Source organism: Dipodomys merriami, unplaced genomic scaffold (assembly GCF_024711535.1).
Source record: "Dipodomys merriami isolate MVZ:Mamm:240054 unplaced genomic scaffold, mDipMer1.0.p SCAF_48, whole genome shotgun sequence".
NCBI classification, from domain to species: Eukaryota; Metazoa; Chordata; class Mammalia; order Rodentia; family Heteromyidae; genus Dipodomys; species Dipodomys merriami.
The window spans coordinates 2,930,923-2,955,524 of NW_027206046.1; the positions used below are offsets into that span (position 1 = coordinate 2,930,923).

Sequence of the window (24,602 nt, forward strand, 5' to 3'; positions counted from 1 at the left end):
ATCAGGGCTAGGAATGTGGCTTAGAAGTAGAGTGTTTGCCCAGCATTTGAAAGCCCCAGGTTTGACTCCTCAGTACCACATAAACAAAAAAAGCTCGAGGCACCAGTGGTTCATGCCTGTAATCCTAGCTACTCAGGAGGCTGAGATCTGAAGATTGCTATTCAAAGCCAGCCTGGGCAGGAAAATCTGTAGATTCTTATCTCCAATAAATCACCAAAAAAAGGAAGTGGAGCTGTGGCTCAAGTGGTAGAGCACTCACCTTGAGCTGAAGAGCTGAGGGACAGTGTCCAGGCCCAGAGCTCAAGCCCCATGACTGACAAAAACTAAACAACAACAACAAGAAAAAAAACAAACAGAAAAAGCTGGAAGTGGTGCTGTGGCTCAGATGGTAGAGCAACAGAGCCCAGGCCCTGATTTCAAACCCCTAGACTAAAAAAAAAAGAGAACCCTTTTTGGGTCTGGCATTTTTTGTTTTTCTTTCTTTCTTTTTCTTTTTATGGTGCCAGCCCTGGGCTTGAATTCAAGGCCTGGGCAATGTCCCTGAGGTGTTTTTTTTTTTTTTTTTTTAATTTCTTTCTTTTGCTTAGGGCTAGTATTCTACCACTTGAGCCAAAGCTTCACTTGAGGCCTTTTGGTGGTTAGTTGGAGATGAGTCTTGGGGTTCTTTCCTGCTCTGGATTTGAGTTAGGACTGAGTCACGAGAGTATTAGAATAAAGAAAGAGCAGAAAAAGACCTCAACAGTCCAGATCAATGGAAAGTTGAAAGAGTCAGGAGACACTAGGCATAGCCGGGCGCTGGTGGCGCACGCCTGTAATCCTAGCTACTCAGGAGGCTGAGATCTGAGGATCGTGGTTCAAAGCCAGCCCGGGCAGGAGAGACCGTGAGACTCCTATCTCCAATAAACCACCAGAAAACCGGAAGTGGCGCTGTAGCTCAAGTGGTAGAGCGCTCGCCTTGAGCTGAAGAGCTGAGGGACAGCGCCCAGGCCTGGAGTTCAAGCCCCATGACCGACAAAAAAAAAAAAAAAAAAACAAAACTAGGCATACTGCAGAGACAGGATTGAAGGCTCTTAAGTAGGGTCCTGGGTGAATGTGGCTGGAGGGTACAAAAAGTTTCCGGATGGGCTTTGCAAGTTGGTGCTTTCAGATTTAAGTTACTTATGCAGGCCTGGTTCTGGGAACCTGTAGTGCAAACCCACTGAGCAGGTCCTGGTTCAGCCAGGTGTGACCTGCTTCTCGGAACTAAGGCGCCAATTACCTGGAGGGGTGGGAGAGTGGGCTATCACATTCTGAGATCGCAGATTCCCATCAACCTTGATCCTCAGATCAAACCTCCTGAGTAGCTAGGATCACAAGATGTGATCTGGACCTGTTTCTGGACCTGGATCTGGACCTGTTTCCACCAGAAGTGTCTATGATGTTTACTTTTAGAGGCTTGGGGTGACTTTTGGGTGGCAAGCAGGGATACTGAACCCTCAGCAGCTGTGGTGACTCAAGGTTAGTAGTAAGCAGAAAAGGCTGGGATTTCTGAAGGGGCGTGGCTTTCACGGGGGGCGGGCTCGGAGAGGGGCGTGACCGGCGGCGGCGGAGCAGCCCAGAATGGGCGTGGTGTGCGAGGGGCGTGGCCTCCCGGGGTCCTGCCCGACGCCGGGCGTGGTCTCATGTGGGCGTGGTTAGGGAAGGGGGCGTGGCCTATCCGGTCTGGGAGCAACAGGAGGTAGTGTGAGGTGGCGACCTCAGGGGGGGCGGTAAATAGGTCCTGGGCAAGCCCGGGGTCCCACGCACGCTGTGGCTGAGCGCAGGCGGCGCCGCGGGCAGCTAGCAGGCACTGGGGCTTCGGCTGCAAGGCGGAGGGCGTGGTCAGGAGCCCGCACGGCCCCGGGTGGGCCTGTGGTCCTGGGTGTCGCCTCGGGTCCGCGCCCCTGCACCAGATAGGTGTGACCGCATTCTCGTGCCAGTCTCCCCCTGGTCGTACAGCCCCTCCCCTGGCGCTGGACCCCCCCCCCCACGGGTGCGGATCTCCCCAGGCGCTCCGGGCCCCGGGCTCTCCCAGCGCGAGGTCTCCAGTCCCCTGCAGGGGACGCTGGGGAGTTGGATCGTAACCCAGCTCCGTCTTCTCTCCCCGGGCCTGGCTCCAACCCTGGCCCCGGGAGGTCGGGTCCCGCTCCGATCTCAAGCTGGGCAGTGGCCCGCACCTGCGCATCGCCCCCCAGCCGCGCGCCGGGGGCGGGGATGGAGGCCTCCTCCTCCAGGGCGGCCGCCCGGGCGGCGGCGGGCCGGGACGTGCTGGCCTCCGACCTCCGCTGCAGCCTCTTCGTCTCGGCGCTGCAGAGCTACAAGCGGGACTCGGTGCTGCGGCCCTTCCCCGCCGCCTACACCCGCCACGACTGGAAGGACTTCGAGGCCCTGGTGAGTGTGATCGGGTGGCCGGCCGATGACCACTGCGACCAGCAAGTGGCCTTGCGGGATCGATCCACGGGCAGAAAGCGGCCCCACCCGCTTAGTCAAACGCCCTCAGCTCTGGAACTTTCCATTTGCCCAGCTTGGCCTTGGGGCAAGTGTTCCACTAGCTTAACAACCCCCGAGTTGTCACACTCGTGGGTCATCGGGGATGTAGAAGCGCACGGTGACTCTCAGGAATGAAGCGAGAAATCGTGTGGCTGGCGGTGGGGTGTTCATCAGCTGTTCTGCTGAACCTGGAAGTTTCCCCTCCCTTTGCAAGGAATGAGTCACCCAAAGTCACCAGAGCCATCTAGACTTTGATCTTCCGGTGAAGGAACTAGGGGCAGGCTTTTTATCAAACAGAGCACAACAAGAGCATGTTTATTTCTCTGATGATTGACCAGGCCTTTAATTTCTCAGGGGGAGAGATCTAGCATCAGCCTTCCAGGTAATCAGTTATCTTTGGTATAGAACTTACCACAAAATAGAACACTAAAACTAACCTAGGATCATTAAAAACACTGAATTATTAGTGGTCAAAGATTTTTTTTTCCCCCTCAAAGGAAACTCTGGACCTAGTGGGCCTCAGTGAATTCTACCATTCACTAGATGAATATGTCATTACAGTTTATTAATTTATTTTGTGTGTGTGTGTGTGTGTGTGCTGGTCCTGAAGCTTGAACTCAAGGTCTGGGCACAATCCCTGAGGTGTTTGTTTGTTTGTTTTTGTTGTTGTTGGTTGTGGGGCTAGAACTCAGGGCCTGGGCATTATCCCTACATTGTTTTTTTCCCTCAAGGCTATAGCATTCTACTACTTTGAGCTACAGCACTACTTCTGGTTTCTTGGTGTTTAATTGGGAATAGAAGTCATATGGACTTTACTGCCCAGGCTGGCTTTGAACCATAATCCTCATATCTCAGCATCCTGAGTAGCTAGGATTGCAGGTGTGAGCCACCAGCCCAGGGCTAATTTTAAAGTATTGAAAGAGAGGCTAGCCTTAGTGTTGTATTAAAAAAATGTAGGCCAGTGTCATTCATGAGGATCAATGAAAGAAATTCTTTTTAGTTGGGCACTGATGGTTCATGGCCTATAAACGTAACTACTCAGGGATCTGAGATCTGAGAATCGTAACTTAAAGCCAGCTCAGGAGACTCTTATTAACCAGTTAACCAACTAAAAGTTTGAGGGAGACATGCTAACGTGGTACAAGGTCAGTTGTAGCAGCTTGTAGGGAGCAGAGCAAAAATGCAAAGCCCTGAGTTCAAGCCTCAGCACACACACACATACAGCATTAAGATCCTAATCTGTGGCTCTGCCTGTAATCCTAGCTAGCTGGTAAAGGGCTAGCCTTGAGTAAAATAGCTTAGGAATAGGCTGAGATCCTGAATTCAAGCCCCACGACAGGCACAGAAAAAAAAGTCTCAGGGGCTGGGAAGGTGGCTCAGTGGTAGAGTGCTTGCCTTGCATGCATGAGGCCCTGGGTTCTATTCCTTAGTACCATATAAGCAGAAAAGGCCGGAAGTGGCTCAAGTGGTTAAGCCGTAGCTTTGAGCTGAAGAGCTGAGGGGCCCAGGACCAGCAAACAACAACAACAACAAACTGCACCTTTCCTGGAACAACACAGTTTAAGCAGATTCTAGTAGAGATAACCCTGGAATTGTCAAAGTTCTTGTCACATAGAATTTCCTTCTATTGAATTGTTCTTTAAAGTGAACTAACAGCTAAAGCTTAAAATTAATTTACCAGCAAAGCAATAAAGACAAGAATTAAAAAAAAAAAAGTCTCAGCTGGGTGCTGGTGGCTCACGCCTGTAATCCTAGCTACTTTGGAGGCTGAGATCTGAGAATCAAGGTTTAAAACCAGTCCAGGCAGGAAAGTCCCTGAGACTCTTATCTCCAATGAACTACCAGAAAACCAGAAGTGGTGCTGCTGGTCAAGTGGTAGAGCACTAGCCTTGAGCTAAAGAGCTCAGGGACAGCACCCAGACCCAAAGCTCAGGCCCCACGACTGACAAATAAATAAGTCTCATTTGTTTAGCTAAAAGCATTTGAAAGTAATGTGAATTTATCTCTTTATTTTTTTTTATCAAATTATTTTCCTCCACATTACAAAGTATTATTATATACCTGTAATACTTGAGTTACAGAGCTTTGGCAGGAAATGGTATTATTAATTTTTGTTTTCCTTCCCACCCTGATGAATTGAGCCCTTGGCTTTACGCTGGGTCCAGCCTTACTCTGCTCCTGTTCCCAAAGTCCCAAGTCATTAAGTTATTTCTCTGGTATTTTTGTTGTTGTTGTTGTTGTTGTTTGTTTTTTTGGTATTGGCCCCTGGGTCTTAAACTCAGGACCTGGGCTCTGTCCCTGAGCTTCAGGTTAAAGAATTTACAGCACCCTTGGAATTTCCTTTGTTCTTGACCATTGGACACCATACTTCAGGTTATCATTTTATACAGATTCTTATCACTGCTTTGTGTGTGTTTGTGTGCCAATAGTGGGGCTAGAGCTCAGGGCCTGAGTGCTGGTCCTTAGCTTTTGCCATTCAAGGCTGATGTTCTACCACTTGAGCCATAGCTCTACTTCTGTCTTTTTTTTTGGTCGGTCCTGGGGCTTGAACTCTGGGCCTGAGCGCTGTCCCTCAGCTCTTCAGCTCAGGGCTAGCACTTGACCACTTGAGCTACAGCGCCACTTCCAGTTTTCTGGTGGTTTATTGGAGAGAAGAGTCTCACGGACTTTCCTGCCTGGGCTGGCTTTGAACCGCGATCCTCACATCTTAGCCTCCTGAGTAGCTAGGATTACAGGCATGAGCCACCAGTGCCCAGCTACTTCTGTCTTTTTTTTGGTGGTTAATTGGAGATAAGAGTCTCACAGGCTGGGCGCCGGTGACTCATGCCTGTAATCCTAGCTACTCAGGAGGCTGAGATCTGAAGATTGTGGTTCAAAGCCAGACCTGGCAGGAAACTCAGTGAGAAGCTTTTTATTTTTATTTTTTTCTGCCAGTCCTGGGCTTGAACTCAGGGCCTGGGCTCTGTCCCTGAGCTTCTTTTGCTCAAGGCCAACAGTCTTCCACTTGAGCCACAGTTCCACTTCTGGCTTTTTCTGTGTATGTGGTACTGAGGAATCGAACCCAGGGCTTCATGCATGTTAAGTGAGCACTCTACCACTGAGCCACATTCCCAGCCCTCTGTGAGACTCTTATCTCCAATAAATCCCTCAAGAAACCGGAAGTGGCACTGTGGCTCAAGAGGTAGAATGCTAGCCTTGAGTTGAAGAGCTCAGGGACAGTGCCCAGGCCCAGAGTTCAAGCCCCACAACTGGCAAAAAAAAAAAAAGTTTCACAGACTTTCCTGCCTGGGCTCACTCTGAACTGCGATCCTCAGATCTCAGCCTCCTGAGTAGCTAGGATTACAGGTATGAGTCACCTGTGCCCAGCTAGGATCTGTTTTTTCCCAAGGCCACTGTGCACACAGCAGTATGGAAAGTGCTCTATCCAGCATACCCTCTGCCTATCTGCCACTTTAGGGGCTATACTGCCCCCCAGAGGAAATTTGAGGACCCTTCATATTTTTTCCTCTTCCTGTTTTCTAGATATTACGATTCCTCAAAGTCAGGTGAAAACTTGTCCTCTCTGGGCCAGCCCCTCCTGAGACTGTGTCTCTCTGTGGAGGCAAACTCCCTGTTACATTAAAAATGCAGCTGGCAGCTGGTGGCTCATGCATGTAATCCTGACTACTCAGGAGGCTGAGATCTGAGGATCATGGTCAAAGCCAGCCCAGGCAGGAAAGTCCATGAGACTCTTATCTCCAGTTAATTACCATAAAGCCAGAAGTGGAGCTGTGGCTCAAATGTAGAGCACTAGCCTTGAGTATAAAAGCTCAGGGACAGTGCCCAGGCTCTGAGTTTAAGCTTTATGACCAATAACAGCAACAGCAAAAATGGCAGCTGGAGTTTCCCCATATTCTGTCCCCTCTCTTTTTGTGACTTCCTGACTCTAGGTTCCCTCACTTTTGCCCCTCTGCTTGGTACTGGGACTTGAATTCAGGGCCTGTCACTCTTACTTGGCAAGGCTGGTGCTCTACTACTTGATCCATGCCTCTAGTTTAATGGATCTACCCCCTTTCCCTCACTCTCTTAGTCACCAAAAAGTCTTACCACATTCCTTAGTAGTTTACCTTTGTTTTCTCTTGCTGGTCTTGGTGCTTGATCTCAGGGCCTGGGTTCTGTCCTTACTTTATTTTTATTTTTATTTTTTTGGGTCCAGTCGTGGGGCCTGAACTCTGGGCCTGGGCGCTGTCCCTCAGCTCTTCAGCTCAAGGCTAGCGCTCTACCACTTGAGCTACAGCGCCACTTCCGGCTTTTTTCTTATGTGGTGCTGAGGAATCGAACCCAGGGCCTTGAGCATGCAAGGCAAGCTCTCTACCACTGAGCCACCTTCCTAGCCCTCTCAGCCTCTTGAGTATATTATTTATGTGTTGTTGAGGCAAGTGATGTACCATTGAGCTACATCCCAGCTCTTTTTTTTGTTTTATTTTTTTCTTGGGGGTTCTTTTGTGTAGGTCTTGGACTTGAATTCAGGGCCTGGATTCTGTCCTTCAGGTTTTTTGCTCAAGGCTGGCGCTCTACCAGTTGAGCCACACTGCTACTTTCAGCTTTTTGGTGGTTAATTGGAAATAAGAGTCTCAGGGACATTATTGCCCAGGCTGGCTTAGAATTATGATCTCTCAGATCTCAGCTTCCTGAATAGCTAGGGTTACAGGTGTGAGCTACTGGCACCTGCTTTTTTTTTTTTTTTTTTTTGCTTATGTGGTGCTGAGGAATTGAACCCAGGGCTTCATGCATGAGAGGCAAGCGCTGTACCACTGAGCCAACTTCCCAGCCCATGCTATTTTATATCTAATGCTTTCCACCCATCCCCAACAATGAGCCCAGGATAGAGAAGGTACTTAGTGATCTGTAATCACTTGGACTGCAGGATGGGAGCCTGCCACATGGGCATGAAGGAGGCAGAATTGTGGCAGACAAGGTACAGAAATAGCACTAACTGGTTGTTATACTGCTAACCCTTTACTGGCATTCACATATGATACCACTTACAATAACATGTGCTACTAGTGCCATCTTGTACTTAAGCACATTAACATTCTTGGCTTGAAAGGCTTAAAGACTACACAAAGTTCACATTGGCTTAAGTCATATTAAACAAGTTGGGAACCAGTGGCTCATGCCTATAAAGCTATTTAGGAGACTGAGATCTGAGGATTGCAGTTCGAAGCTAGCTCGGGCAAGAAAGTCTGTAAGACTCTTTATCTGCAATTGATCATTACCCCCCCCCAAAAAAAAGTCTGGAAGTGGAGCTGTGGCTCAAGTAGTAGGGCACCAGCCTTGAACAGAAAATTCATTAGAGATAGGGCCCCCCCTGAGTTCAAGCTCACAGATGCACACAGATGCAAAAGAAACAAACAACCCTTTTTGAGTTTAGAGCTTTCAGAGTTTGAAATGATCTGGAAAAGGATTTGAAAGCATGTGAATTTCATCAGTTGAGGAAAAGATTGGGAAGGAGAAATGATATGGAAGGAATAAAATATTTCTGTTTTACCACTAGAGGGTGCTTGGTTACTACTCTAGCAGGAATCCTTGCTAATGGACATTTTCACTGACTTCAGCTTGCAGATACCCACAGGTTACCTAACCTGAAGGAACTTCTGCAGTCCTCTGGAGACAAAGACCAGTGGGCCTGGGACCTGGTGAGCTGGATCTTATCCTCCAAGGTCCTGACAATCCACAGTGCAGGGAAAGCCGAGGTGAGACTTGGATCTGTTGGGATCACAGCTTCCTAGGGTTCAAGGCTCTGGGACAGCCACAAATCCAGTAACTGTGAATCTTCCTTATGAGCCAGAAGGACCTGATAGCTTGAAGAAAATGCCAATTCATGGGCCCGGGGCTGGCACACTGGCAGGGCAGGGCAAAGCTATGTTCTGCCTACTTGTGTGACCTTCAGCATCCCTGAGCTCTTTTGCTCAAGGCTAGCACTCTACCACTTTGAGCAACAGCTCCACTTCTGTTATTCAGGTGGTTAATTGGAGATAGCAGTCTCATAGACTTTCTTACCCTGGATGGACTTGAACTGTGATCCTCAGATCTCAGCCTCCTGAATAGCTAGGATTATAGGCATGAGCCACTGGTACCCAGCTTCACTTCCAGCTTTTTTTTTTTTTTTTTTTTTGGGTCCAGTCGTGGGCCTGAACTCTGGGCCTGGGCAACGTCCCTCAGCTCTTCAGCTCAAGGCTAGCGCTCTACCACTTGAGCCACAGCGTTACTTCCGGCTTTTTTCTTTTTGCTTATGTGGTGCTGAGGAATTGAACCCAGGGCCTCATGCATGCAAGGCAAGCACTCTACCACTGAGCCACCTTCCCAGCCCCATTTCCAGCTTTTTTTGCTGGTTAATGAAGATAGAAGTTTCAGGGACTTTTCTGCTTAGGCTGGCTAAAAACTGATCTTTGGATCTCAGCCTCCTGAGTAGATTGGATTACAAGTATGAGCTGCCAGCACCTGTCTTTGACCATATCTTTATGTGTGTGTGGGGTAGGGGGGTACGCATGCCTGTGTGTGTGCATGCATGCATGCCAGTCCTGGGGCTTCAGTTTAGAGCCTGGGCATTGTCCTTGAACTTTTTCCCTTAAAGCTAGTGCTCTACTGCTGGAGCCAAAACTCTACTTCTGGTTTTCTGGTGGCTAATTAGAGATGAGTCTCATGGATTTTCCTGCCTGGGCTAGCCTCAAACTGGGATCCTCAGTGAGATTTCAGTCTCCTGACTAACTAGGCATGTGCCATCGGTAACCAGTTGAAGGAAAAATTTTACTAGAAAAATGCTTGATTTATGTTCTCCAAGCTTGTTCATAAATTCATGTCTTGGACTGGGAAGGTGGCTCAGTAGTAGAGCGCTTGCCTTGCATGCATGAGGCCCTGGGTTCAATTCCTCAGCACCACATAAGCAGAAAAAGCCAGAAGTAGCGCTGTGGCTCCAGTGGTAGAGCGCTAGCCTTGAGCTGAAGAGCTCAGGGACAGTACCCAGACCCAGAGTTCAGGCCCCATGACCGGCAAAAAAATAAAAAAATAAAAAAATAAATTCATGTCTTGTGAAACTGTTGTTCTGATGAACAGAACCCATGGCTGTCAAGTTCAAGGCTTTAGGAGTCCATTTCTTTTTTACAGTGTATTTTATTTCTCTAATCCAATTGTAACTCCCTTTGTGTTTTCAAGTTTGAAAAGATCCAGCAATTGACGGGTGCCCCTCACACGCCTGTCCCTGCCCCAGACTTCCTTTTTGAGATTGAATACTTCGACTCAGCCAACGCTAAATTTTATGAGACCAAAGGAGAACGAGACCTCATCTACGCCTTCCATGGTAGCCGCCTAGAAAACTTCCATTCTATCATCCACAATGGCCTTCACTGCCACCTGAATAAGGTGGGCTCAGGGGTCACCTTGCTCACATGGGGGTGGGGGGGGCACAGGGGTAGGTACCAAGCCCAGGGTACCCTGATCACATGGGGGGGGCACAGGGGTCGGGTTTTGGTAGAGAACAGAGTGTGGGTGAGTGTATTTATGGACGCCTGGGTACTCAGGGTGTGGTCTCAGACCAGCTTTTTTTTTTTTTTTTTGGATGCCTAATTGGAATAAATGTCTCACAGCACTAACAGTGTCTCTTGAAAGGTGGTTAAAAAAAAATGTAGAAGTTTAGGCTCACTTTTGACCTTCTAAATATGAAACCAACAAGATCTACAGTAGCTTCCTATGGTGATTACAGACTGAGAAGCATCAATAGTTCCTAGCCTTGGCTTTATATTTCGATCACGTGGAAGGCTTTAAAAAACAAAATGCAGGGCTGGGAAGATGGCTCAGTGGTAGAGCGCTTGTCTTGCATGCATGAGGCCCTGGGTTCGATTCCTTAGCACCACATAAACAAAAAGAAAAAAGCTGGAATTGGCGCTGTGGCTCAAGTGGTAGAGCGCTAGCCTTGAGCTGAAGAGCTGAGGGACAGTGCCCAGACCCAGAGTTCAGGCCCCACGACTGGACCCAAACAAAACAAAACAAAACAAAAAACAAAATGCACTCAAGTGCCATTGGCTCCTACCTGTAATCCTAGCTACTCAGGAGGCTAAGATCTGAGGATTATGGTTCGAAGTCAGCCTGGCAGACAAATCCCTGAGACTGATCTCTAATTAACCACCCCAAAAAGCCAGAAATGGGGCTGTGGCTCAGATGGTGGAATGCTAGCCTTGAACTAAAAGTTTAGAGATAGCGCCCAGGAGCTGAGTTCAAGGCCTAGGATCAATGAGTGTGCATGCATGCACACACACACAGACACAGACACACACAATTTCCCAGTGCCTAGCTGTATCCTTTTTTTTTTTTGGGTCTGGTCGTGGGGCCTGAACTCTGGACCTGGGCGCTGTCCCTGAGCTCTTCAGCTCAAGGCTAGCGCTCTACCACTTGAGCCACAGCGCCACTTCCGGCTTTTTTCTTTTTGCTTATGTGGTGCTGAGGAATCGAACCCAGGGCCTCTGGCATGCAAGGCATGCGATCTACCACTGAGCCACCTTCCCTGCCTAGCTGTATCCTATATCAATTAAAGTAGACTCTTCTGGGAGTGAAGGGATGCCAGGCATTAGCAGCATGCTTTAACTGCTCTCCAGTGATTGTAGTGTATAGTTCCCTGGGCCAGTGGCATCTGTATCTAGGAGCTTAATAGAAAGGCCCGCCCCCAACCACCTGCTCAAAACCCACAGTTTATTATTGATCCCTAAGGGACCAATCAGCAGGTTGATGTTTGAGAAGCACCCTCCCCCTCCCCTCTGGGAACAAACCACTAGTGACAACTTTGGGATAAACCAAGGAATGTGCCAGTGTTCCTACATGCCAGAAGTCCTTGTCCTCCCTCATAACCTACTTTCTTTTCATTTTGAGGAATTTAAGCAGCTTCTCTGCTATTCCTTCTCTTTATTTCTCAGGAAGCTGTAGGATAAAGATTTTAGCCAGGACCTGAAACTAAATAGATTTGCTCTACAAACACTGACTTCAAACCCTTTGAGTCGCAGTTTCTTTATCTATAGCACAGGACTCTATTGCCCTCTTTCATCTTTATTAATTTATTTATTTTTGCTAGACCTGGGGCTTGAACTCGGGGCACTGTCCCTGAGCTCTTCTGCTCAAGGCTAGCACTCTACCATTTGAGCCACAGCACCACTTCCAGCTTTTTCTGTGTATGTGGTACTGGGGAATCAAACCTAGGGCTTTATGCATGCTAGGCAAGCACTCTACCACTAAGCCACATTCCCAGCCCTTTCATTATTATTATTATTTTTTTTTTGCCAGTCCTGGGGCTTGAACTCAGGGCCTGGGCGCTGTCCTTGAGCTTCTTTTGCTCAAGGCTAGCACTCTACCACTTGAGCTACAGAGCCTCTTTCGGCTTTTTCTATTTATGTGGTACTGAGGAATGGAACCTAGGGCTTTGTGCATTATAGCAAGCGCTCTATCACTAAACCACGTTTCCAGCTCCTGAAGAAGTTTTTATGTGTATAAAGGTTTTGTGACTGAAGCGCTAAGGAAGCTGTAGTAGCTCTTCTCAGCTGGAGGAAAGGGCATCTCAGGTAGTGGGAGGGCTATGGGCTGCTCTTCCAGCTGTGGCAGCAGCTGCCTTGTCTGTGAGGGGCTGGCTCCAGGAGCATGGGCTTAGTTGGGGCTGATTCAGCCCTGAGGCTAGTTGAGCCATTTTCAGGCCTGCTGCGTCTGATTAGTGCTGGTGGGTTTTGCTGAGGACGAGGTCTTGTTTATGCTGGCTCTCAGTTTATTAATCTGGCCAGGCTACTGGAACCCAAGGAGACGTTGTCTTCAGGTTAATGGACTCATACACTCTTCTTATTTCTTCCTTTTCCTTCCTTCCTTCCTTCCTTTCTTCCTTCCTTTCTTCCTTTCCTCCTCCTCTTCCTCCTCCTCCTCCTTTTCCTCCTTCTCCTCTTCCTTTTCTTCTTCCTCTTCTTCCTCCTTCCTTCTTCTTTCTACTTTTTTGGTGCTGATCTTGGGGCTTGAACTCAGGGCCAGGGCACTATCCCTTAGCTTTTCAGCTAAAGGGTTGTTGTGCTCTACCACTTGAGCCACAGCTCTACTTCCAGCTTGTAAATTTTTGGAGGCTTCATTGGAAATCAGAGTCTCACAGGCTTTCCTGCCCAGGCTGACTTTGAACCATGATCCTCAGATCACAGCCTCCTGAATAGCTAGGATTATAGGCATGAGCCACCAATGCCTGCTTACCAGATCTTCATTTAACTTCCTAGGAGTTAGCTGTCTAGCAGCCTCTAAGAACTCTCTAGTGAATCAAATCTAATTCTGGGTGCTGGTGGCTCACATCCTTTACCACCAACCATCCTTTGCTATGGAGGGTACTGACTTAGCACTCATCACCAGGGAGCTGCATCCTGGATCTGTTTTGGACACCTGTTTTCTTGTGGTGCTGAGGGTGGTCCCAAGGACGTTCCACATGCCAGGCAAGCCAACCCTCTACCACTGAGCTCCCGGGCCCATTGACATTTCTGGAAATATCTTAGCCATTACCACCAACACAAAGCATAAAATGTACCCTGTCCTTCATGTCTGCTTCTCATCTGGTTACAGTTTCTGGTCTCAGAGATCCCTTTCTTTTCCAAGTCATGACTCAGATCATCCTCTCTTGCAGGTGGTGCATCAGGGTGGGACCTTGCAAACACATTGGCATAACAATGCTACTTCTTCCTTCCTCCCTCTCTTCCTTATGATTATTATTGTTGCTGCTCCTGGGGCTTGAACTCAGGATCTGGGCTCTGGCTCTGAGCTTTTTTGCTCAAGGCTAACGCTTTACCACTAGAGCCACAGCTCCACTTCTACCTTTTTGGTGGTTACTTGGAGATTGGAGTCCTACGGACTTTGCTCCCTGAGCCAGCTTTGAATAGAGATCCTCAGATCTCGGCTTTCTGAGTAGCCAGGATTACAGGCGTGAGCCACTGGTGCCTGGCTTCAGAGAAAGTTTCTACAACTTGCCTACTTGTTGGAACAGTCAAACTGAGATCTGTTTGGACTCAGATCTCCAGGCTTTTTCACTCACCCTTGACCACAAGGTAGTGCTGTTTTGCCAGGCCCAGTGGCCAAATCTGCAGTCAGCTAAACCATTGTCAGATGGGAATGTATTTAGTAGAAAACTCTACCATGAGGTCATACGTGTTTCAGTCTTATTGTATAATACGGGTGGGGCTTCAAAATGTTTATGGTTTTTTATTGGTGCTGTTTTTGTTTGTTTGTTTGTTTGTTTCAGTCCTGGGGCTTGAACTCAGGGCCTGGGCACTGTCCCTGACATTTTTTTGCTCAGGGCTAGTACTCTACCACTATAGTGCCACTTCTGGCTTTTTTGCTGGTTAATTGGAGATAAGAGTCTCATGGATTTGTCTGCCCAGGCTTGACTTGGAACCTTGATCCTTGGAGCTCAGTATCTTGAGGAGATAGGATTACAGGCATGGGTCACCGGTACCTCACCAATGTTTGTATTCCTGTGGTGTCAACTCACCCTTGTGTTTCTTCCCTTTGGGCCTCTGCCTCACAGACATCCTTGTTTGGAGAGGGGACCTACCTCACGAGTGACTTGAGCCTGGCCCTCATTTATAGTCCTCACGGCCACGGGTGGCAGCGCAGCCTCCTGGGCCCCATCCTTAGCTGTGTGGCTGTGTGTGAGGTCATTGATCATCCAGATGTCAAGTGCCAAACCAAGAAGAAGGGTGAGTGGGGACTTCGTTCACACCTGGCTGTTGGCCCAGTTGTATGTATGTGTTGGGGGGAAAAGAGCGGGTCTGGGGCATCTGAAGGGATGAGGGAGAGGGTTCTAGAGAGTGAAGGACAGAGATTGAGTGTTGATGGACACGATCACTTACTACAGGCCAGGGGCAGGGAATGCCATGAGGAGCCTACAAGGCCCAGAGGATACATGGAGGAGAAGCGGCATTATGCTGTATCCAAGTGGTCCAGGAGAGCAGTTGGATGAGAGGAGAGCATGACCTTCTTTAGTGTGTGTGTGCTGGTCGCTGGACTTGAACTTGAGGCCTGGACACTGTGTCTGAGCTTTTTTGCACATGGCAAGCACTCTACCACTTTGAGCCACAGCGCCACTTCTGGTTTTCTGGAGATAAACATCTCATGGACTTTCCTTCCCAGGCTGGCTTTGAACTGCGATCCTCAGATCTCAGCCTTCTGAGTAGCTAGGATTACAGGCCTGAGCCACTGGTACCCAGTGACCGTGAGCTTCTTAAGGTCTGGAAATAGATCTTTTTTTTTTTTTTTTTTTTGTCGGTCGTGGGGCTTGAACTCTGGGCCTGGGCGCTGTCCTTCAGCTCTTCAGCTCAAGGCAAGCGCTCTACCACTTGAACTACAGCGCCACTTCCGGTTTTCTGGTGGTTTATTTGAGATAGGAGTCTCGCAGTCTCTCCTGCCCGGGCTGGCTTTGAACCGCGATCCTCAGATCTCAGCCTCCTGAGTAGCTAGGATTACAGGCGTGAGCCACCAGCGCCCGGCTGGAAATAGATCTTAATTGTAGTTCAAAGTCAGCCCAAGCAGAAAAACCCATGAGACTCTTTTTTTTTTGTGGGGGGGTCCGGTCATGGGGCCTGAACTCTGGGCCTGGACGCTGTCCCTCAGCTCTTCAGCTCAAGGCTAGCACTCTACCACTTGAGCCACAGCGCCACTTCCAGCTTTTGTTTTTCTTCTGCTTATGTGGTGCTGAGGAATCGAACCCAGGGCCTCATGTATGCAAGGTGAGCACTCTACCACTGAGCCACCTTCCCAGCTCCCATGAGACTCTTTTATCTCCCATTAACCACTCAAAAGCCAGAAATGGGGCAGGCCCTAAATTCAAGCCCCAGTACCAGCACAAAAGTATTTACTAAACTAAATCAAAGGACACTGGGTCTAGACCCTCTGTGTTACCCTGATGGATATGTGCTGGAACCCCCAGTAGATAAGAGGGGGCATCTGAGATCATGAGGAGCAAGTTGAGGGCTTTTCAGGAGCAGTGAAGCTGCCACCCTCCCCCCCGTTCCGCCCTGCCGCCCCTGGCCCCCCCCCCCCCCATCAGTACAGCCCTAATGTATTCTGTGGACTGTTTGCCCTGGGGCTCTGCTGTGCTGTCTTGCTCCAAGACAGAGGAGTCATAGAACCGTCATTCCAATCTCTGAACGGGCCTGTCAGTTTTACTCAGAAAAGGAGAATTTCAGAAGACAGATTGTTCTGGTCTCTAATGTAAAACAACTGGGATCCTGCAGATCTAGCCCAGGTCCGTCACCGCCCTCCCAAGCCAGACGGCATGAATGTTTGCATTTGTATTTCTTAGGAACTTCGTACACTGACATTAAACATTCAAATGAAACCTCACAGCCTCTGCTGGCACGCAGCTTTGCTCTCCCCTTGTTCCCCCATCATGAGACACAAATTACTAAGAGTTATTATAACAGGGCTGGGAAGGTGGTTCAGTGGTAGAGTGCTTGCTCTGCATGCATGAGGCCCTGGGTTCTATTCCTCAGCACCACATAAGCAGAAAAAGCTGGAAGTGGTGCTGGGGCTCAAGTGGTAGAGCGCTAACCTTGAGCTGAAGAGCTGAGGGACAGTGCCCAGGCCCAGGGTTCAGGCCCCACAACTGACCAAAAAAAAAAAAAAAAAAAAGTTATTAAAAGAAAAACTTAAGCCAGGTGCCAGTGGCTCATGCCTGTAATCCTAGCTACTGAGGAGGATGCCATCTGAGGATCATGATTCAAAGCCAGCCTGGGCAGAAAAGTCCATGAGACTCTTATCTCCAATTAACCACTAGAAAACCAGAAGTGGTGCTGTGGCTCAAGTGGTAGAGTGCTCGCCTTGAGCTGAAGAGCGTAGGGATAGCACCCAAGCCCAGAGTTCAAGCCCCATGACCGAAAAAAAAAAAAAGAAAAACTTTTAAAAAATGTTGTTGTTGTTTTAAAGCCAGGCACTGGTGGCTCATGCCTGTGATCTACTCTGAGAGCTGAGGATCATGGTTCGAAGCACACTTGGCAGGAAAGTCCATGAGACTCTTATCTCTAGTTAAGCACCAAAAAGCTAGAAGTAGAGGTATGGCTCAAGTGGTAGAGCACCAGCCTTGAGCATAAAAGCTTAGGGACAGCACCCAGGTTTTGAGTTCAAGCCCTGGGACTGGCACAAAAGAAAAAAAGACAAAAATGTTTAAAGTCTTGCCAGACACTGGTGGCTTACATCTAGGATTATGATTGTAGTTACTCAGATGGGTGAGATCTGGCATCACAGTTCAAAGCCAGCCAAAGCGGAAAGGTCCCTGAGACTCTTATTTCCAGTTAACCAACAAAAAAGCCAGAAGTGGAGCTGTGGTTCAGGTGTGGTAGAGCATTAGCCTAGAGTGAAAAAGCTCAGTGATAGTGCCCAGATCCTGAGTTCAAGCCACAGTACCAGCACACATAAAAAAATTGAAGTCTTATTAGGAAAGGTGAAAGAAAAGTATTCTAAAAAGCTCAAATCTAGCATGGTTTATTTTATTTTATTTATTTATTTGCCAGACCTGGGGCTTGAACGCAGGGCCTGGGCACTGTCCCTAAGCTTTCTACTTGGGCCACAGCACTACTTCTGGCTTTTTCTGTTTATATGATACTGAGGAATCAAATCATGCTAGGCAAGCAGTCTACCACTGAGCCACATTCCCAGCCCTAGCATGGTTTATTTTAAATGCTTCCTAAAGGCCTTATTCCAGATTAAGCCCTCTTCCCAGTCCTAGCATCATCATCATCATCATCATCATCATCATCATCATCATCATCATCATCATCATCTTTATTATTTTTGCATTTCAACTCAGGATGTCATGCTTGCTAGGTAGATTCTCTACTACTTGAGCCATTTCTTCAGCCCCCTCCCCACATTTTTTGTTATTGTTTAGTTCTTTTTCAGATAAGGTTAACTCAGACCATGATCCTCCTACTTAACACTTTTTTTTTTTTTTTGGGTCCGGTCGTGGGACCTGAACTCTGGGCCTGGGCGCTGTCCCTCAGCTCTTCAGCTCAAGGCTAGCGCTCTCCCACTTGAGCCACAGCACCACTTCCGGCTTTTTTTCTTTTTGCTTATGTGGTGCTGAGGAATTGAACCCAGGGCCTCAGGCATGCAAGGCAAGCGTTCTACCACTGAGCCACCTTCCCAGCCCCTACTTAACACTTTGTGTAGCTGGAATTATAGGCATGTACTACCATGTCCAGCCCTAGCCTGTTTTATTGTTGTAGCTGTCAGTTTGCTTCTTCCCTCTGCTTTCCCCACACAGCTGGGTTTTGTTCTTTCTTGTATCCCTTCCTGTCTGTCTGCCTTTCAGCCTTCCAGCTAGATTCTCCTGTTTGGATGCTGTTTAACACACACACACATTCCCATTGCTCAGTGTGTCAGGGCTGCTGTACCTCAGTATGAGGACGCTTGGTTCATTTCTGTCCTCATGTGCTTCTTCTGTTGTATTTCCCTCATTTAGATTCCAAGGAAATAGATCGTGGAAGAGCAAGAGTGAGGCATAGCGAAGGGGGAGACGTCCCCCCTAAGTACTTCGTGGTCACTAATAACCAGCTGCTGCGTGTGAAGTACCTGCTGGTGTACGCGCAGAAGCAGCCCAAGAGGTAAGGAGGGGGCGTGGTTCCTGCCTGGAGGCCAGGAGAGGATGGAGGGGCTGAATTCAGACTCTGATTTCATCATCATCTGCCCCACTTAGCCCCCGGCCTCAGGCCTCCGCTGTGTCTAAAGCATGGCATGCTCACTGCTGGACAAGGGGAGTCAGGGAGATGCAGGCTCGACTCCTAGGTGACATCAGAATAGATATCTAGAGGAGATTTGGGGACAAGTATTGCGAGATTTATCCACACACAAGGCCTATGAGGGACTGTATGAAGTCCCGTTGGTGACATCTGACCCCTGGACCCATGATGTCAGTGGTAACCCATTGGTGAGGCTATGCTAAGCAGCAGAGTGGTTACCCGATCCTGGCTGACACTGTGTGTAGGTAGGCTTTGCAGCCACTGCCTGATCCTCCCTATATAGGCCTGAGGAGCTGCTCTGCTTCTTTTCCTCTTCTTCTGCCTCCTCCTCCTCCTCCTCCTCCTCCTTCTCTTTCTTCTTCCTTCTTCTGTGCTGGTACTGGGGCTTGAACTCAGGGCCTGGATACTCTCACTTGGCTTTTTTGCTTAAGGCTGGCACTCTACCATTGAGCCACACTTCCACTTCTGATTTTTTGCTGGTTAATTGGAGCTAAGATTCACACAGACCTTTTTTTTTTTTAAATTTTATTTATTTATTTTTTTGTCGGTCGTGGGGCTTGAACTCTGGGCCGGAGCGCTGTCCCTCAGCTCTTCAGCTCAAGGCGAGCGCTCTACCACTTAAGCTACAGCGCCACTTCCTGTTTTCTGGTGGCTTATTGGAGATAGGAGTCTCACCGTCTTTCCTGCCCGGGCTGGCTTTGAACCGTGATCCTCAGATCTCAGCCTCCCTGAGTAGGATTACAGGCGTGAGCCACCAGCGCCCGGCTTTTTTTTTTTTTTTTTAATTTTATTTGACCTGGGGTAGATTTGAACTGTAATCCTCAGATCTCAGTCTCCTAAGTAGCTAGGATTATAGGTGTGAATCACCAGCACCTGGCCCAGGACTTTTCTTTTCTTTTTGGTCAGTCATGGGGCCAGAACTCAGAATCTGGGTGCTGTCCATGACCTTTGTGCAGGCTGGCTTTGAACCATGATCCTTACATCTCAGCTAGGAGGCATGAGCAACTGGTGCCCTGTAGGACTTTCAACTTTTCACTCTTAAAATGAGGGTGTTGAGGCTGGGGGGCGGGGTTGTAGCTTAGTGGTAGAATGCCTGCCTTGCTTATGTGGGACTCTGGGGTTTAATCCAGTGCTATAAAAGATAAAAACAAGCAAATAAAGTGAGAATGTTGGACCAAGTAGTAGGCAAGGTTTTCCAGCCCTGAAGAACTGTGGTGATTGCCTTGTCCTAGCTAAGTAGTGAGGCAGTGGGAAGACCTACAAAGAACTCAAGATGGAGGTTAACACTGAGATCTTTTTCTTCTCCTTCTCCTTCTCTTTCTTGTTGGTATTGAGGTTTGAACTCAGTGCCTCAAGTCTCAGCTTGCTTGCTCCCAGCTGGCATTTTACCACTTGAGCCTCACCTCCAGCCCAGCTTTTTGCTGGTTATTTTGTGAGAGTGGAGTTTCACAGATGTTTCTGTCTGGCCTGGCCTCAAAACTTCATCCTCCAGCCGGGCGCTGGTGGCTCACGCCTGTAATCCTAGCTACTCAGGAGGCTGAGATCTGAGGATCGAGGTTCAAAGCCAGCCCGGGCAGGAGAGACCGTGAGACTCCTATCTCCAATAAACCACCAGAAAACCGGAAGTGGCGCTGTAGCTCAAGTGGTAGAGCACTCGCCTTGAGCTGAAGAGCTGAGGGACAGCGCTCAGGCCCAGAGTTCAAGCCCCACGACCGACAAAAAAAAAAAAAAAAAAAAAAAAAAAACTTCATCCTCCAGATCTCAGCCTCCTGAGTAACTCGGATGACAGGTATGGGGTACCAGCACCTGGCTTTCACTTTGTGATCTTGTCAGAATGTTGGTGTCCAGCTGCAGGTCAGCAGCAGGCAAGCAGGATGATAGGAAAAGGTGTTACTTTTAGTAATCTTGTTCTTACTCAACCAGTGGCTTCCATGTTTCTGAATTTCAGAAACCACTAAAATCCACTCCCCACTCCCAAATTTGGGACACTACAGGATTCCTGAGTTCCTGAGTCTAGGAGACATTATCCATTGGTTTAAAAATCAGGTGACTTGGAGCTGGGAAGTTGGCTCAGTGGTAGTGTGCTTGCCTTGCATGCATGAGGCCCTGGGTTCAATTCCTTGGCACCAGAAAAAGCCAGATGTGGCGCTGTGGCTCAAGTGGTAAAGTGCTAGCTTGAGCTGAAGAGCTGAGGGACAGCGCCCAGGCCCAGAGTTCAGGCCCCATGACTGGTCAAAAAACAAAACAAAATCAGGTGACTTTTTTGATGTAAAAATTCCATTTATTTCACACTTCTTTGTGGAGTTTTTTTTTGTTTTTTGTTTTTCTTTTTTTTTTGGTCGGTCGTGGGGCTTGAACTCTGGGCCTGGGCGCTGTCCCTCAGCTCTTCAGCTCAAGGCAAGCGCTCTACCACTTGAGCTACAGTGCCACTTCCGGTTTTCTGGTGGTTTATTGGAGATAGGAGTCTCACGGTCTCTCCTGCCCGGGCTGGCTTTTAACCTCGATCCTCAGATCTCAGCCTCCTGAGTAGCTAGGATTACAGGCGTGAGCCACCAGCATCCGGCTTGTTTTTCTTTTTGGTGCTGGTCTTGGGGCTTAAACTCAGGGCCTGGATGCAATCCTTGAACATTTTGGTCAAGACTAGTGCTCTATCACTTGAGCCACAGCTCCACTTCTTTTTCTTTTCTTTTTTTTTTTTGGTTGGTTGTGGGTCTTGAACTCTTGGCCTAGGCACTGATCCTCAGCTCTTCAGCTCAAGGCTAGCACTCTACTACTTGAGCCACAGCACCATTCCCAGTTTTCTGGTGGTTAATTGGAGATAAGAGTCTCACAGACTTTCTTGCCTGGGCTGGCTTTGAACTAAGATCCTCAGCTCTCAGCCTCCTGAGTAGCTAGGATTACAGAAATGAGCCATGGAAGCCCAGCTCACTTCTTTCTTTTTAAAAGTTCATTAAAGAGTATCGTGGACTTGCCTGCCGCACCTGGCTTCCAATGTGATCATTAGATCTGAACCTCCTGAGGAGCCAGGCTACAGGCATGAGCTGGAAGTGTGTCTTTTGTGCAGACTTGGATGTCTTAGAACATCTCCCAATGGGCCAAAGAGGATTTCCCCAGCTCACATTTTCATACACCAAGTGAAAAGATCTTTTTACTCAGTAACCTGTTGCCATTTGGGCTGTCTCCCCTGAGTGCCGTCATTCTTTTAGATACCAAAGTCTTGCTTAACAATGGATGGGTTATGAAAGGTAAAAGAAAAAAAAAAGGAACTTAGAAAAGGAGAACTCAGGGTGAGGTCATTGCCTAGCTGTCCTTGTACATTTAGAAAATGTTCTGTTGAAAGAGTCTTTGATGCCAGAGCAAACAATCCCAGATTTCTCTAGTAAGACAGCACGAAACTTCTTACAGCTCACGCAGAGGATGAAATTCATCATTTCATCTTCTTTGAGCCAGTACTTGTTGCATACACTTTTTTTTTTTTTTTTTTTGGTTTTTTAAATGTTTTTCTCCTATTGCAACATCACTCATTTTCTCCTTTAAGCAGAGCATCGAGCCAATTCTCCTGGTTTTCCAGCCATTGGTTTATGGTCATGATGTCCCTGTATCTGCTGCTGCTGCTTTTAGTAAGCATCATCAACTCCAATACCTTCCAGCACTTTTGGAATCGTGCTAAGAGATGATCATTTGGGCACCTGGTATGGGCACCCACCTCGGCCACACGCCTTAAAATCCTCATTCTTCTACCTCTGGTGCCAAGCCTGAGGACCAACTGTGGGACCACAGGACCATTTTCCAGATGCCATCAACGGACTGATTGCCTTTGAAGATGTTCCCAGACATACTTTAGTCAAGTTGTGTGTGTAGGGGAATGTCTGGCTTCTCACTGGAAGGTTCCAGAGGAGCCCTTCTAACCACTGCTTCCTAAACAGTCCTCTGAAATGAACTTTTTTTTTTTCTAGCCAGGGCCAAAGGAAAAAGTCGTGCCACATTTAGGAAGCAAGTGTTCAAGCCATCAGTGGTATGTTGACAATCATTCTTGGCAGAGGTTGGGTGTTTTCTAATGCCTTCTGGAAGGCCGCAGCAGGGAACTATCAATCACGACGCAGGCGGTTGCCTTGTTTTGACTCAAGACACCCAAGAGAGACAGTCATGTTTCTCATAAAAAAAAAAAAAAAAAAAAAAAAATCAGTGCAGTTGTTTTGGGATTCCGTCAGCTTTTGTGTGTGAGTGCAAAACATTTTAACAATTTTCTCAAATCAACAAAAGCAGTTACTAGAAAAGGAATCAGGCTTCTTCTTCTTTTTTTTTTTTTTTTTAAACAATGAGCAACTCAAATTGTCTCTTTCTTACAAACTACCAACTGCTGATTGAGTACAGCTGAGAAGGAACCAAATGATTCTATTCTGATCTGGGAAGAAAAAAAAAATAGCTCTTTGACTAATAAGTTTTTGTGAGCTCAGTAGAGCGGGGAAATTGCAAATCCAAGAGCACACCATTTGGCCAGGATCCAGTCTCTTAGCTTTAGAGAGAAGGATCTGGAGTGACTGGTTTGCTGGTATCCTTCACCTCACCAATCTGCCTTGATTGTGGCCTGCCTGTCACAAGTGCCATGCTGCTGGTCTCCAGGGGATAGAAGCCTGTAATGTGTGCCATACCATCCACTCAGCTGTGCTTAGTCTTTGGGACTTGGACTGGGTTTTTACAAAGGTTGTAGATAAACTTTGTGGCTGCACAGAGAGCCACCTCTCTGGAAGAATTCTCCATTCTTTTCTCCCTGCTGGCTTCCAGCCATCATAGAATTCCACTTATATGGGAATGAGATTGTTGTAAATAAGGTGGAAATATTAGCTGGGCACCAGCAGCTCATACCTCTAATCCTAGCTACTCAGGAGGCTGATATCTTAAGAGTCAGTGTTCAAAGCAAGCTTGGGCTTTAGAAAAGTCTGAGACTGTCTGATATCCAATTGACTAGCAAAATGCTGGAAGTGGAGCTGTGGCACAAGTGGTAGAGTACAGCCTTGAACAGAGAACTATGGGACAATACCCAGGCCCTGAGTTCAAGCCCCAGTACTGGCATAAAAAAATTAATTAAAAAGGGGGGGGGATCATTTTTCTGCACTTTGTGAAATTGTGAAAAAGCCACTGTTTCATGGTTTTTACCTTGAATACTGGAACATTTCAAAAATAAAGGTATTTTCCTAATTACTAAGGTCTCTGTGACTTTTTTCAAGCTCATCACAAGTCAGCTGGGCGTCAGTGGCTCCTAGCTATTTCTGGAGGTTGAGATTTCTGAGGACCACCATTCAAAGCCAGCCTAGGCAGAAAAGTCTGTAAGACTCTTATTGCCAATTAATCACAGAAAAAGCCAGAAGTGGAGTGGTGGCTCAAATAGTAGAGTGCTAGCCTTGAGCAAAAAAGCTCAGGGATGGTGCCCAGGCCCTGAGTTCAAGCCTTAGGGCCAGCACCAAAAAAAAAAAAAAAAAAAAAATAGTGTGAGCCTTAGGTATAGAACATATTTTAGGGGGCTGGGAAGGTGGCTCAGTGATAGAGTGCTTGCCTTGCATGAATGAGGCCCTGGGTTCCATTCCTCAGCACCACATAAGCAAAAAGAAAAAAGCCGGAAGTGGTGCTGTGGCTCAAGTGGTAGAGCGCTAGCCTTGAGCTGAAGAGCTGAGGGACAGCGCCCAGGCCCAGGGTTCAGGCCCCATGACTGGACACCCCCCCAAAAGAAAACAACACATTTTGGGTTCTGATAGGTATAACAGCTCAGAACTAGGGTAACAGGAGACAATAGGAAAACTCTGGGATTGATGAATGGAAAGATAGGAGGAAGAAAAAACCTGCATGAGGCTTAGCTCTCTCTAGGTACCTCAACCTAAGGCAGATCTCACAAGGCCAAGCATGGTGGGGGGCTGGCTTCGAAACTGGGATTCTGAAGGTTGTAGCAGAGCCTAGTACCCCGACCATAGAGAAAGAAGCAATCTCTTCACTGAGTAAAATGCCCACAAGACAGAAGTTTGCCTGGCATTTGATGGCAGAAGGGAGTGGATGGAGGTTCAGTTAGGGTCCCTAAGGCCTTGGTGTTGTGAAAAGCTTTGCCCTCAGGCCTCTGTTACCAGTGTCACTGTCCAGTATATTGCTTTGGAAGGGGTAGTGAGTGGGCCTTTCAGATGAAGGGCATGATGGGAAGGACTCAGTGAGGTTTTGAATAAATATATGTATGTAGAGGAGACAGGTCAGAGGATGGAGGGGGGGGGCGGTCCAGTTATGGGGCCTGAACTCTGGGCCTGGGCGCTGTCCCTCAGCTCTTCAGCTCAAGGCTAG

The 24,602-nt window shown here is 47.9% G+C and overlaps 1 protein-coding gene across 5 annotated transcripts; it reads left to right on the forward strand.

Annotated features, from left to right (window-relative positions):
• The first annotated feature begins 1,709 nt into the window (after nt 1–1,709).
• On the forward strand, nt 1,710–23,483 carry Parp16 (poly(ADP-ribose) polymerase family member 16). Of its 5 annotated transcripts, none has more exons than XM_069995162.1 (6): nt 1,710–2,409; nt 8,106–8,243; nt 9,703–9,909; nt 14,072–14,243; nt 18,005–18,146; nt 21,820–23,483. In XM_069995162.1, exons 1-6 carry the CDS (start codon nt 2,233–2,235, stop codon nt 21,956–21,958), a joined length of 975 nt encoding a protein of 324 aa, XP_069851263.1. In that variant the 5' UTR covers nt 1,710–2,232; the 3' UTR covers nt 21,959–23,483. The 5 variants fall into 5 exon arrangements, with proteins under 5 accessions (XP_069851263.1, XP_069851264.1, XP_069851266.1 ...); XM_069995163.1 differs by having other exon boundaries at nt 21,823–23,483; XM_069995165.1 differs by having other exon boundaries at nt 22,238–23,483.
• The last annotated feature ends 1,119 nt before the right edge of the window (nt 23,484–24,602 follow it).

Excerpts from the sequence above, each read along its gene's own strand:
- Parp16 (XM_069995162.1), top strand. The coding sequence starts at position 2,233 with ATGGAGGCCTCCTCCTCCAGGGCGGCCGCCCGGGCGGCGGCGGGCCGG. Across the intron at positions 2,410-8,105 it reads GGAAGGACTTCGAGGCCCTG|CTTGCAGATACCCACAGGTT; the intron begins GTGAGTGTGATC and ends CACTGACTTCAG. Across the intron at positions 8,244-9,702 it reads ACAGTGCAGGGAAAGCCGAG|TTTGAAAAGATCCAGCAATT; the intron begins GTGAGACTTGGA and ends TGTGTTTTCAAG.